This window comes from Dendrobates tinctorius, unplaced genomic scaffold (genome assembly GCF_039654945.1).
Source record: "Dendrobates tinctorius isolate UK_male_01 unplaced genomic scaffold, ASM3965494v1 ptg000089l, whole genome shotgun sequence".
Classification (NCBI taxonomy): domain Eukaryota; kingdom Metazoa; phylum Chordata; class Amphibia; order Anura; family Dendrobatidae; genus Dendrobates; species Dendrobates tinctorius.
The window spans coordinates 4,929,447-4,942,413 of NW_027361757.1; the positions used below are offsets into that span (position 1 = coordinate 4,929,447).

The 12,967-nt window shown below is 41.4% G+C and overlaps 1 protein-coding gene across 4 annotated transcripts in view; it reads left to right on the forward strand.

The window, feature by feature from the left end:
* Window positions 1-12,967, forward strand: part of SEC31B (SEC31 homolog B, COPII coat complex component) — a 169,009-nt gene that overhangs the window by 82,677 nt on the left and 73,365 nt on the right. For all 4 annotated transcript variants that reach the window (XM_073585777.1, XM_073585778.1, XM_073585779.1 and 1 more), the window contains one exon: window positions 11,039-11,113. In XM_073585777.1, coding sequence (XP_073441878.1) covers window positions 11,039-11,113 — 75 coding nt within the window. The remainder of the gene's footprint in view (window positions 1-11,038; window positions 11,114-12,967) is intronic.

A 12,967-nucleotide genomic window follows, 5' to 3' on the forward strand; every position in this document is an offset into this window, starting at 1 on the left:
TCATAATATTTTTGCTTTTTGTATAAAAGTAGTTTCTGTACCTTTCGTACAGATAGGTCTTTCAACTTATTTCTAATCTCTACCACCCTCCTCAAAACCTGAAGAGAAGGAGATGCAGTTAGTTTATGTTCTTTTTTGAGTCGCAAAGAAAGATTATTATATATTCAAGTTTGGCTTTTTTTTTTTTCAATTTGGAACCCTCTTTAATACAATTACCCCTCATCACTGCTTTATGAGCTTCCCACAGCATTGAAGGAGAAGAAACCGAGCCCTCAGTTAGGTGGAAAAAGTCAGACAGATGCTCAAGTAGAGTTTTCCTAATGTTGAGGTCCAACAGAATTGGGGCATGATCGGACCAAGTGATTTTTCCCATCTCCATCCTTTTTAACATTCTAAGTGTTCTAATATTTCCAAAATAAAATCTTTTCTTGTATTTGTACTGTGAGGTATGGAGAAAAAAAAGAATAGGCCCTGTCCTTAGGATGATCTATTCTCCATAAATCAAACATTGAGTTGGCCCTAATCAATTTCCTAAATTCCAACATTAACTTGACTAGGTTTTGTGGAGGCAAACTGCCCCCCAATGAGTGTCTATCAAAAACCTCTGAAAAAGGGACGTTAAAGTCTCCACCCACTGTTAGGGCTGCCGGAAGAAATTTCTGAAGTAAGGAGAAAACCTTTTGTAGAAAACGAATCTGACCCAAGTTTGGTGCATAGTTACATAAAATGGTAGGCTTACCCTTCAGAAGTGTTTCCAAGACAACAAATCCCTTGATCGCTATGAGCTTTAGTCACCTGTAGTGGACAATTTGAAGACCACAAAATCTTTAATTCACCCTTACTGTCATTGTAAGCTGAGTAGATCCGGGTAAAAGAATTTAGTGCGAACTAAAATGTGCCTGTATGGTCATAATGCATCTCCTGTAGAAACATTACCTCCGCTTTCTGAGACTTCATCTCCTGCAAGGCAATTCTTCTCTTCCTAGGGGAATTAAGTGAAATTCTACGAGTCATAGTGTAATCCTAAGGACCAGTGTCTGCAAGTGTCGAGCGCACTACTCATATTTGGAAGACCTCCTAATATATGCCAGATTACCTTACTTTCACTTCTTCCGCTCCATTTGAACAATCTGAGCTATAGCGAATGGGGATGGTAGACACACGAGGTTAGGGAAAATGCAAAGACACAAGCAATTTTTAAGCAAAAGTGCACATTTCAGTGAACATAAAACTATATTTCCCAGGAAAAGCTCCTGACAAGGGATTACATCTGTGGAACAAAATGAGCCCATCAGGAATTTGATGTAAGTATGGTAGCCCCAATATAAAATACTGTCGGGTAGGGCCTGAAATTTAACCGGAACAGGGAGAAGAGAGATCCAAAGGGGATAACAAATGAAAAACCCCTTTACAGTGCATCAGGCAAGAGCCCCCCCCCCCCAGATCTATATTGTTTATAACACCCAAAAACTCTGCATGCAGTATTGAGAACACAACAAATAACAGTAATCGGCATAAAAGCGAACAAGTACTGGCCAGTTCCTAAAAGTGAAACAGTCATGTAATCTGTACCAGAGGCAACTGGAGAGAAGCCCCCACAATAACGCACTACTACAGTAAAAGTCAGCTTGGCGAGGTCTGTCAGGGGAACCTCCTCCCCCATTGCCCCTCACGCTTGGTCCTCTAATATCTTTTCTTCTTTTTTGATTTTAAATTGGTTGTGGTACCCCCAAAGGCAGAGGGGCATCCCACTCCACTAATTTAGGAGGTTGTATATTAAGGGTTTTACAAAAAGTTGGAAAGTCCTCAAAGAACGCAGAGTCTCAGAAATTTCTTCACGACAGGCTGTTAGTAAAAAAGGGAAACCCAACCTGTAGGGGATTCGGAGGTCCTTTAGGATGATTATAAAAAAAGGTTTAAGAAATCTTCTCTTTTTTCAGGGTAATGTGAGACAGATCTTGAAATATCTGGAATACGGAGACCATGTAGGATAATTCCCTTTTGAGACCTGGCCTTTGTCATAATTTTTTTTTGAACTCCTTTTCTGACATGAGACGTACTATCCCGTCCATGTGCCCTGGGCTCCTATGACCATGGACGGGATAGTACGTCTCAGCGATTGGCCACGCACACAGGTGGTGCACGGTCGATTGCGGCCGGGTGTCAGCTGATTCTCACAGCAGACACCCGGCACTAAGTGCCAGGAGCGGTCACGGACCGCTCCCGCCACTGTAACACCCGAAATGCTGCGATCGAACATGATTGCAGCATTCCGGGAGCAGGCAGAGGGCTGACAAGCCTCTCTGCCTTTGGATCGGAGACCCCGCAGCGTGATGCAGGGTTCAGACGACATCCGGGTCTCTAGACCTGAGAAACTTCCTGTCATGCGCAGTGCATGTCTGGAAGTCTCTCAGGTCATTGTGCACAGAGTGCAGCGCTGACAGCTTCTATAGCATGCAGATGAAGCAGCATCTGCATGCTATAGAAGCAATCAGCCTGCAAAAAATGAGTGTCCCATAGTGCGACTAAGTGTAAAAATTAGAATCAAGTAAAAAAAAAAAAAAAAAAAAAAATTGTAAAAATATAAAAAAAATTACTTCGATCACTAAATATTTGAATGAAAAAAAATCTAAGCAATAAAAGTACACATTTGGTATCGCCGCATCCATAATGATCTGACATATAAAACTGTCCCACTAGTTAACCCCTTTAGTGAACGCCCAAAAAAAAGGCAAAAAACAATGTTTTATCATACCGCCGAACAAAAAGTGAAATAACACGTGATCAAAAAGACGGATATAAATAAACATGGTACCACTGAAAACGTCATCTTGCCCCACAAAAAACGAGCTGCCATACAGCATCATCAGCGGAAAAATAAAAGATATAGCTGTCAGAATAAAGTGATGCAAAAGCAATTATTTTTTCTATAAAATAGTTTTTATTATATAAAAGCGCCAAAACATAAAAAAAATACTGTATTTTTCGCTTTATAAGACGCTCCGGATTATAAGACGCACCACAAATTTTGAGGAGAAAAATAAGAAAAAAATATTTTTTTTAATAAAATTGTGGTGCCTCTTATAATCCTTGCATCTTATTGCTTACCGGGGTTGGTGGCTGCGGTGTAGCGGGGTCCCAGGCTCGCTGCTGGAGGAGGCAGGCGTGGAGTGATGCTGCAGGCTGCATGCAGGGATGAGGGGGGGGCTCCGATGTGTGCCGTTGCTGCGGGGGTCTTATGCTGCTGCCGGGTTTCTCCGGGTGTCCGGCGGTTGCTGGCCGGTGCTGCAAGTGTGCCCGGTGTTCCCCTGTGTCGTCGGTGGTGCCGGTAAAAAATGGCCGCCAGCGCTTGCGCAGATGGGATCTCGGGACCCAGCTCTCGAGAGATGGGATCTCAGCGTTGAAATCTCAAAAGAAATTCATGAATTGCTGGTTTTTGCTCATTTTCTCTCCCAAAAATCGGAATAGAAAGTGATCAAAAAATGTCATGTGGCCGAAAATGGTACCAATAAAAACATCAACTCGACCCGCAAAAAAACAAGAACTCACATAACTCTGTGGGCCAAAATATGGAAAAATTATAGCTCTCAAAATGTGGTGATGCAAAAACTATTATTTTGCAATAAAAAACGTCTTTTAGTGTGTGTGACAGCTGCCAAACATAAAAACCCGCTATAACTCCTTTTTCACACGTCCTGATATTTCCGGTACCGGAAAGGTCAGTGTCCGTGTGTGTAATACTTGTAGCACACTTGTGGCATGTGTGTGTGTGCTGGACACTGCTTTCATCATTCTCCCCTATTCTGCCGGCGATCGGCGCAAGCAGGGGAGAATGATGAGTTACATTTAACCCCTTAACGACAGCCGATACGCCTTTTAAAGGCAGCAGTTAAGGGTACTTAAACCACAGCGCTGCTTTTTAATGGCGCTAAGGTTTAAGGTTATAGCACCCCCTCAGCGTCGGAATTTCTCCAGGGTCTCGGCTGCCGGGGGTAGCCGAGACTCCAGAGAACATGATTCAGGTCGATTCTTACCAACTCCGATGTTGCGATTGCCGTTATTAACGGTATAACGGCGACTGCAAAGAAAAAATACTCCGATTTTCCATTTAATTTCTCCCTCAGAGGAGAGAGAAATAGGGTCCCCAGAGTACCTCCGTTGTCCCTGCAGGCCCCCTGAAGTCCCCCGGCCGCCGGCTTCTTCTGCGGGTGCATGCACAGTGCGTCCTCAGAGATCAACCAACCTGCACCCGGCAACAATGGGAGATTTTTTCCTATTGGTTCATTTTGTTCACAGTGATCAAAATTTAAAAAAAAAAAAATAGTAAATCAAACCTCCCTTTATCACCCCCTTGGTTAGGGAAACAAAATAAAAAAATGTATTTATTTCCATTTTCCCATTAGGGTTAGAGTTGGGCTAAAGTTAGGGTTGGGGCTAAAGTTACGTTTAGGGTCGGGGCTAGATTTGGGGTTAGGGTTTGGATTACTGTTACAGTTGGGATTAGGGATAGGTTTGGTATTTGCATTAGGGTTGGGATTAGGGTTAGGGGTGTGTTAGGGTTAGATTTGTGGTTAGGGTTATGGTTGGGGTGTGTTGGGGTTAGGGTTGAAGTTAGAATTGAGGGGGGGGGTTTCCACTGTTTAGGCTCTGCCATGCGCCCAATCAGTGGTTTACCCCCACGTATGGGGTATCAGCATACTCAGGACAAATTGCACAACAACTTTTGGGGTCCAATTTCTTCTGTTACCCTTGGGAAAATAAAAATTGGGGGCGAAAAGATCATTTTTGTGAAAAAATATGATTTTTTTATTTTTACGGCTCTACGTTATAAACTTCTGTGAATCACTTGGGGTTCAAAGTGCTCACCACACATCTAGAGGAGTTCCTTAGGGGGTCTACTTTCCAAATTGGTGTCACTTGTGGGGGTTTTTCACTGTTTAGGCACCAGGGCTGTGGAGTCGGTAAGCCACAGTTGCAACTCCGACTCCTGGATTTTATCAGACTCCGGCTCCGGCTCCGACTCCGACTCCTTCATAAATGGCCAATTCATAACAACAAATTTACTGTTGTAAAATATTAAACATCGTGCTTATTCAGTTTCTCACCATCATATAAGTAATCAGACCACTTAGAGCAAAAACTACATTTATTAGAATACAATTAGAATATAGCAAATAACTTTTATAAACTTTTCTAAACTGTAAGTAAATATGCAATAAACACTTTTATGCAGTTAATAAGAAGAAATCTATAAATTTGTCCTCAGAAAAAGTATTGCCTCTGTCAGATCCTCCTTCATGGATGCCCTCAAATCTGATCTAATTATTTTGAGAGCAGAGAACAACCTCTCTACACTAACTTGTGTTGGTGGCAAAGCAGTAACCACTCGGGCAACATCTCTGACAATGTCAGGATACAGAGGAATCGCTTGTTGCACTGTTATTTTTGATGAACGGTCAAATTTCTCAATTTCTTTTAGTGCAGATGAAAAATTCTGCTGAAATGTACTGGCTGTGTTCCTTGATGGGGATGACTCTTCTTATATGCGGGAACGCTTTGCACGGTCCTTGTGATCCAAATATTTTTCGAAATTTAAATGCTTCATCAGTTGATGATGAGGGTGAAGATGTGGCAGGACGACCAAATTCTTCTTGTTCCTCCTGACTGTTCTGCAACCCTTTCATCCTTACTGCTATTTCAAACAGAGCTTCTTTTCCTTTACTTAGCTGTTGATCATCTAGAAGAATCCGATGCATTGGGTCTACATAAACAGCTGCCAAAAGAATGTTATTTTGTAATAGTAGCTCCTCTCTCCGTTTCATTGATGTAGCAATGCCACTTTCAATTAACCCTCTTCTTTGGGACAGGCGAAACATCAGGTTCTTCCACTCCTTTAAGAAAATACCTGGAGTTAAGTCCTCTGCTTGTAATTTTTTAGTCACTGTAAATGGGTGCTCTAGCAATTTTTCCAGCTCAGTCACCTGATTCCACTGACTTTCATTTAGCGTCAGTTGAGGGTTAGCCATGTCTACAAGAAAGGTTTTCAGTTCAACCAAGCGCTGAATCATTAAGTAAGTACTGGCCCATCGTGTGGCTTGATCAATAATTGCCCCTTTTCCAGCACGTCTCTTCAAAATTGAGTCAACTTTAGGGGTTCTGGCAACAGTAGCCAATTTTCTCACCTTGCCAATCAGTGCAGCAGCATGTCCTTCTTGCAGACTGTCTCTTATAGCCAGCTGTAGCGTATGCACAACACAGCGCATGTGATGAATGAAAGAACATATTGACAGTTTCAGCAAGATCATCTAAACTATCATCTTGCTGTTCATCTGAAGCAACTTCAGTTTGCTCCTCAGTTACAATACTGTGTTCCTCTATTTCAAACATTTCTGTGTCTGTGGACCCAGAATGTTCTTCTAGCTGCTGGTCACCATCATTACTCTCATTCATTAGCTTAATAGTACTTATCATATTTGAAGCATTGTCAGTTACGACAGAAAGAACTTGCTCTTTTTTAAGTTCATAGTCTTGCAGAACCTTTTCCACCAAGACCTGGAGAAACTCACTGGTGTGATGAGCTTTGGTGTCTTTTACTGCCAATGTCTTGGTAACTATTTCATTTTTGTCACAAACAAATCGGACATTGATGGCAAAATAGTTCACTCTGTGACGTGTGCAGGCATCCATTTTAAGAAACAGAAAGCGTCCCTTGAGAGTTTTTTTTTAAGTTCTTCCTTTTGTTTAAAAGCTTCTTCGATTACTAATTTTCTAATACTCTCTCTCTCCAGAGAAACACCAAGCTTGCGGGCCATTTCCCCAATCAGACACACAAAAGCTGGTCTTGAAAATAATGAAATAGGCACACTATCCTTTACAACAAGCTCTATGATCTGTTTTTTAAATGTATCTACTGTCATTGTCACAGTAACTTTGTCACTGACAAAATATCTTGCAACTCATGGCTGCAAAGTTCTCTGCTCCTTTGTTTGGCTGGAAGAGCTGGGCACTGGTTCATTGGTTTGGATGCAGTCTTTCTCATCCACTGCTTTCAGTACTTCTGGATGAAAGCGCTGTAAATGTCTCTTTAGATTAGAAGCTCTGGTAGGAGCATTTTTATCTTTGCCTGAATATGCACTCATCTTGGCTTCACAGCATTTGTTTTCATCTGGATCATTTGTCATACACTGACAGACATAATGTTTTCTATCTTGAGTGATGGTGAAATGTTCAAATACAGCTGATTTAATGTGATGCTTCTTTGACATTCTCAGGTTTTTAATTCTGCATTCACAATCCAAATGACAATTGTTTTTCCTAAAAACAATTGTACAAAATTATTGCCAGGTCGTACAACTGATATAGTGGTCAGTAATACTGTTATTATTCCTCATGTACTCACAGTTAACTGATGCAAAGTTTGTTGAAAGGATAATACTTCTTACAGTCTTCCTCTTCTGAGTAGCAGGCAGCTGTGAGATGCTTGGAAGACGCACACCTAGTATGATCTAGTCTAGAGGAGGAGCTTTACTACTAAGAATTTTCAACACATTTTCACTTTCAGTTTCATACATTGTAAGTAGGGGGGTTAGGGCAGCATGAGGTTAACCAAGTATAAGATTAGATAAGGGCAGTGGAGAACAGTGACACACAAGAAGTAAGAAATGTCTCTATCTCCAGCAGAACTGCTTATCACTGTTGTTCATAGTTTGATAGAACATATATATTTGAGTAACATTTATAAAATTCATATGAAAGTTCAATTATGAAATATTAATAAAATTTTTTTTAAAGCTGGAGTCGGTACATTTCTACCGACTCCGACTCCAACCAAAACTAACTCCGACTCCACAGCCCTGTTAGGCACATCAGGGGCTCTCCAAACGCAACATGGCGTTCGATTTGAATTCCAGCCAATTTTGCGTTGAAAAAGTCAAACGACGCTCCTTCCCATCCGAGCTCTGCTATGCACTCAAACAGTGGTTTACCCCCACCTATGGGGTATCAACATACTCAGGACAAATTGCACGACAACTTGATAAAGTCATCTGCCGAAACACATAGTTTTAGTGGGGGTGAGGAGTGAAATTTTTGTCTCCATATGTAACGTTTTCATTTATTAAGAAGTTTTTTTTGCAAAAACTTCTACTACTGTTCCTCCAACGCTCGCTGGAAAAACTTTCCTTGTTTGGATACAGCTGTGCTTAGTTTGGACTGAACTACATCCGTGCTGGAGCATCTTAAACGACTGTCACAGTAGTGAGCTGAAATGTAATCATTTTTTCCTCAAAAAATTTTGGGGTCCAATTTCTCCTGTTACCCTTGGGAAAATAAAAAAAATTGGATCTGAAGTAAATTTTTGTAAAATAAAGTTAAATGTTCATTTTTTTTTTTTTTTTAAACGTTCCAACAATTCCTGTGAAGCACCAGAAGGGTTAATAAACTTCTTGAATGTGGTTTTGAGCACCTTAAGGGGTGCAGTTTTTAGAATGATGTCACTTTTGGGTATTTTCTATCCTATAGTCCCCTCAAAGTGACTTAAAATTTGATGTGGTCCCTAAAAAAAAAATAAATGGTGTTGTAAAAATGAGAAATCGCTGTTTAACTTTTAACCCTTATAACTTCCTAACAGAAAAAAAAAAAAGGGAATGGATCTGGGAAATATAAAATAAATTAGAATAAAGTGCCTCTGAATGATCCTTTTACAGAACCTGTGGATATTATATCCTTGTCTCCCCTGGCCCTTTTGTATGGGGACTTTCCTCCATCTTGTCTGCGATGAGGGCTTAGCGGGTTTGATGCAGTCTGGAGGGGAGGCTGTAGAACAGAGTCTCCTGAAGTCAGGCGGCCATTTTGTGAGGTGGACACTGTAAAAGGACCCTGCTCCTTCAGACCTTCCTTTAATCCCTGCTGCTGGGAAACCTCCTCCATGTGTCCATCCACCTCACACCCCCGCTGGCTCACCGTCTCCTGTCCCAATCATCATCTCTCCTGTGTCTGGCCTTCAGCCTCACCTTCCTCCTTCTGTGAAGCAGCCACATCAGCCGGCTCTTTGAAGAGGAACGCATCCAGGGCTGTCGCATGAGCAGCCGACGCTGTCCCCGCATGTGCTGGGGTCTTGGCTCTCCTGAGGCCCATCGCTGAAGATAATCTGACAGGAAATGAGGCTGTGGAGCCTTGTAATCTGCAGTGTCTGGAGAGAGCTCTCCTGTTGCACGTCTCCTCAGCACAGCCTATCAGACATGCCCCCGAGGAGCCCCATTTTTTGGATTCTAGAGCCCTCATCTAGGGATCACTGGAAGTCCCCAATAGTCAAACTGCTAGCAGTCAGCAAGTTATTATATGTCCTCGGTGTAGGGGATACATTTTTGTCTTTTTCGGAGGCGAGAAATACCCATTAATTTTTTACAACAGAGTATTTTTTACACGTTTTATTGTGTTTTCTGTGTTTCTGTCTTTTGGTGGTGTAAACACTGTCCTACAGACTTGTTCACTGTGTGCATGGCCCATTTGTTTGCATTTAATTGGTTTCTTGTTTTTACAAGATTAGGCAGGTCTCCACCCCTTCCTTGTGGGACATGCACATAAAGGCCGTCCTCTGCATCATGTCCACATCAGAAATTACCTGTCTGAATCCTGCTCATATAGGTATTATACACATGATCAGGTTTTTAAATACATTGGTTAGGACTGCTCTGAGATGGGTATACCTTGACGTTTGGTAGAGCGGCTTAGTATACAGTTTTTGCAAAAAACGTATCAACCAAATACCCTGTTTTTATCATCTTTTTACTAGCAATTGCTGTTTATTGTTACTTTTTTACAACAGAGTATTTTTACATGTTTTATTGTGTTTTTCCGTGTTCCATTAATTTTACCAGTCTACAGATGATTGGTATGAATACAGAGCTTTGCCTACTTTTGCTGCCCTCAGACTTGGCATTGCTGATTCTATACTTCATCTTTTTCACGGTCTATAGAGAAAAACAGAGCTGTCCAATCCTCCACTCATGTTCCCAGATCTGTAGGTTTTCAGTCTGCACTGTCATTCAGGAGTTTTTAGCTTTTGAGCTGACTGGTAATAAATATCCACATTTTCTAAATAATTTTTAATTGCATGGCACTGTCAAAATGAAAAACAAAAGTGTTCCATTTGTATTAATTACAAAATAAAAAAAAAACCTTTCTGGTGGAAATATTCCTTTTGATTGATGAGAATATGTAATAAACACAATAAAAATGGTAATTTTGTTTTAGGCGTAGCTAGATACCTTTTGCCATGCAATGCCTGAAGTCAAAGGTCTGTATCTTAGCTGTGTAAGTAGTTTCTTTATGTTCTAATATGTGCTCAGGTATGTGAATTCTTTACAAGATGCAGCACTAGTGATAACAGGTATAATGGTTATGAACTTTGTACAGACGCGATCACGTGACCTAGACAGATTTGTATCCACTAGCAGTAAGCTATAAAGGTTTCCATTGAATGACTGCTATAAAGTGTCTTGAAAACTGTAAGGAAGTAAGACCATAGTACATTGCAAAATTCACCCCTTTAAAATTCATCCCTGACTACTTAAGGGATGTAAAAATAAAAAAAAAGTTATGGTTCTTGGAAGAGGAGAACAGTGTTTGCTGAAATTATAATATCTTTTTAAGGGCCTGTGCACACATTACAGATTTGTCCCATTTTTTTGTCACTTTTTTTGTACTCAGAGTTGTCACAAAATCTGGAGGGTTTCCTGATGAGCGCAAAGAGAATGAGAATTCTGACGCACACGTTACTTATTTTTGACTTGCAGATTTATGTCTATAGCATGTGAATTCTTAGTGTTTTTGCTGCACATTTCACCCATAGTTATGAGTGGGGAGAAATCTGCACCAAAAACGTATATAAAAATGCATCAAAAACCCTCCTAATTTTTTGCCAAGAGATGTAGAAATCTCTGCATCACATAGTTAGCGTGTGCACGTATCCAGTAGTTTGTGGATATACTTATGACATCAACTTATTAACTTATCCTGATTTCTTGTTTCATTACAGGTTAACTTTGAACCGGATGCAAGGGAAAAGTTCTTGAAACTGCTTGGGTATAGCAAGGAAGAGCTGCGTAAGAAGGTTGGGCTTACTATGTCAGATGATGAGCTCAGTACTCTGTATGTTTATTCCAGTGGAAAGAAGTTTAGAAAATCTGATAGCGCCTAGATGTCGTCGATTATTCAAAATTCATTTGCAAACTTTTAGTCTTAAAGGGAATCTGTCACCTATTTTTAGCCCTATCAGCTGCCAGCACCGCCATCAGGGGCTTATCTATGGCATTCTGTAGTGCTGTACATAAGCCCCCGATGTAACCTGAAAGAGAAGAAAAAGGAGTTATATTATACTCATCCAGGGGTGGTCTTGGTCCGATGGGTGTTGCGTTCCAGTCCGGCGCCTCCCATCTTGTCGCGGTGACGTCCTTCTTGGCTTCCCATTGCGGCTCCGGCACAGGCGCACTGCTCTGCCCTGTTGAGGGCAGAGCAGAGTACTGCAGTGCGCAGGCGCAGGACCTCTCTGACCTTTCCTGGCGCCTGTGCACTGCAGGACTCTGCTCTGCCCTCAACAGGACAGAGCAGCAGTGCGCCGGAGCGTCACCGCTACAAGATTGGAGGCGCCGGACCGGACCGCGACACCCATCGGACCAAAACCGGACGCGGACCGCCCCTGAGTGAGTATAATATAACTTGTTTTTCTTTTCTTTCAGGTTACATCGGGGGCTTATCTCCAGCATTACAGAATGCTGTAAATAAGCCCTGATAATAATAATAATAATAATAATTTTTATTTTTATAGCGCCGACATATTCCGCAGCACTTTACATTTCAGAGGGGATTTGTACAGACAATAGACATTACAGCATAACAATAATCACATACAGTAGATTATAACAAATACCAGGCGGAGTGAGGGCCACCACCTGATGGTGGTGGGTTCAGCTGATAGGGCTAAAAATAGGTGACAGATTCCCTTTAAAAGGGTGCAATTCATGAAAGTGTTTTCTGTAGAAAACTGTAATTATACACTTTGAAAAGTCGCCAAAACTTTTCTTGCGACTTTTCTCATTTTCACACCAGTGTGACGCAGCTGGGGGATGTGACGGGACATGGCTATGCCCATCTGTCAAATTCATTAGAAGCTGAGACATTTTTGGCCAGCCGGATGCCACTGAGTAGATGTGCCGATTTCAGTAAGTGGCGTACGCCTCTAGTGAATTCAGCGCATCATACTCTTGCATGCCCTTTATTAAGCCTGGCATGTGCATCGCCGGTCACAATGAATCAGCCCCATAGTGTCTGAAAGTTTGCTAATTGCCATTTTAAGATTCAGAAATCCTCATTTTCTCCAACAGCAGACGTCTAGGCACAGTCTGGCTGACTCTACGTACATTAGGGGGCAGGCAACTACGGATATCATACTCTCTTACACACCATCGCATGCATGAATAGAACGGGTTGCAAAACAAGAATTTTGCTGAGACTTTCCCTACTGTGATTGGTGGATCCTGCGTTCTCAGCTGTGTATAGCAGTGTTACCCGTCATTGTAATCCTGCCTATAATAATTGTATGAGGTCTTCTTTTTTTTTTTTTTTTTTTTATAATTAAATACAGAATGAAAAAAAATTCTCAAAATGCATATAAGAGAAAAATCTTATTTAAGCAATGTCATTTTCTGATTATTAATTCCCTTTAAAATCTCTGTTTATCTGTGCCCTTTCCCATAACTATGCATGCTTGGTAAAAACATTCATGCATTTTCATCATGGAGAAGAGACCAAACTTCTGGCATCTGCAAAAACCAGGGCGGTGGAGTCAGTAAGCTAAACCTCCGAGTCCGAGGCCTCAATTTTCCTGACCCCACAGCACTGGTCACTACTGAGCATGTGCATAAAGTGCAGCACAGATTCTCCATCCTTATAAGAGGGCCTGACAACA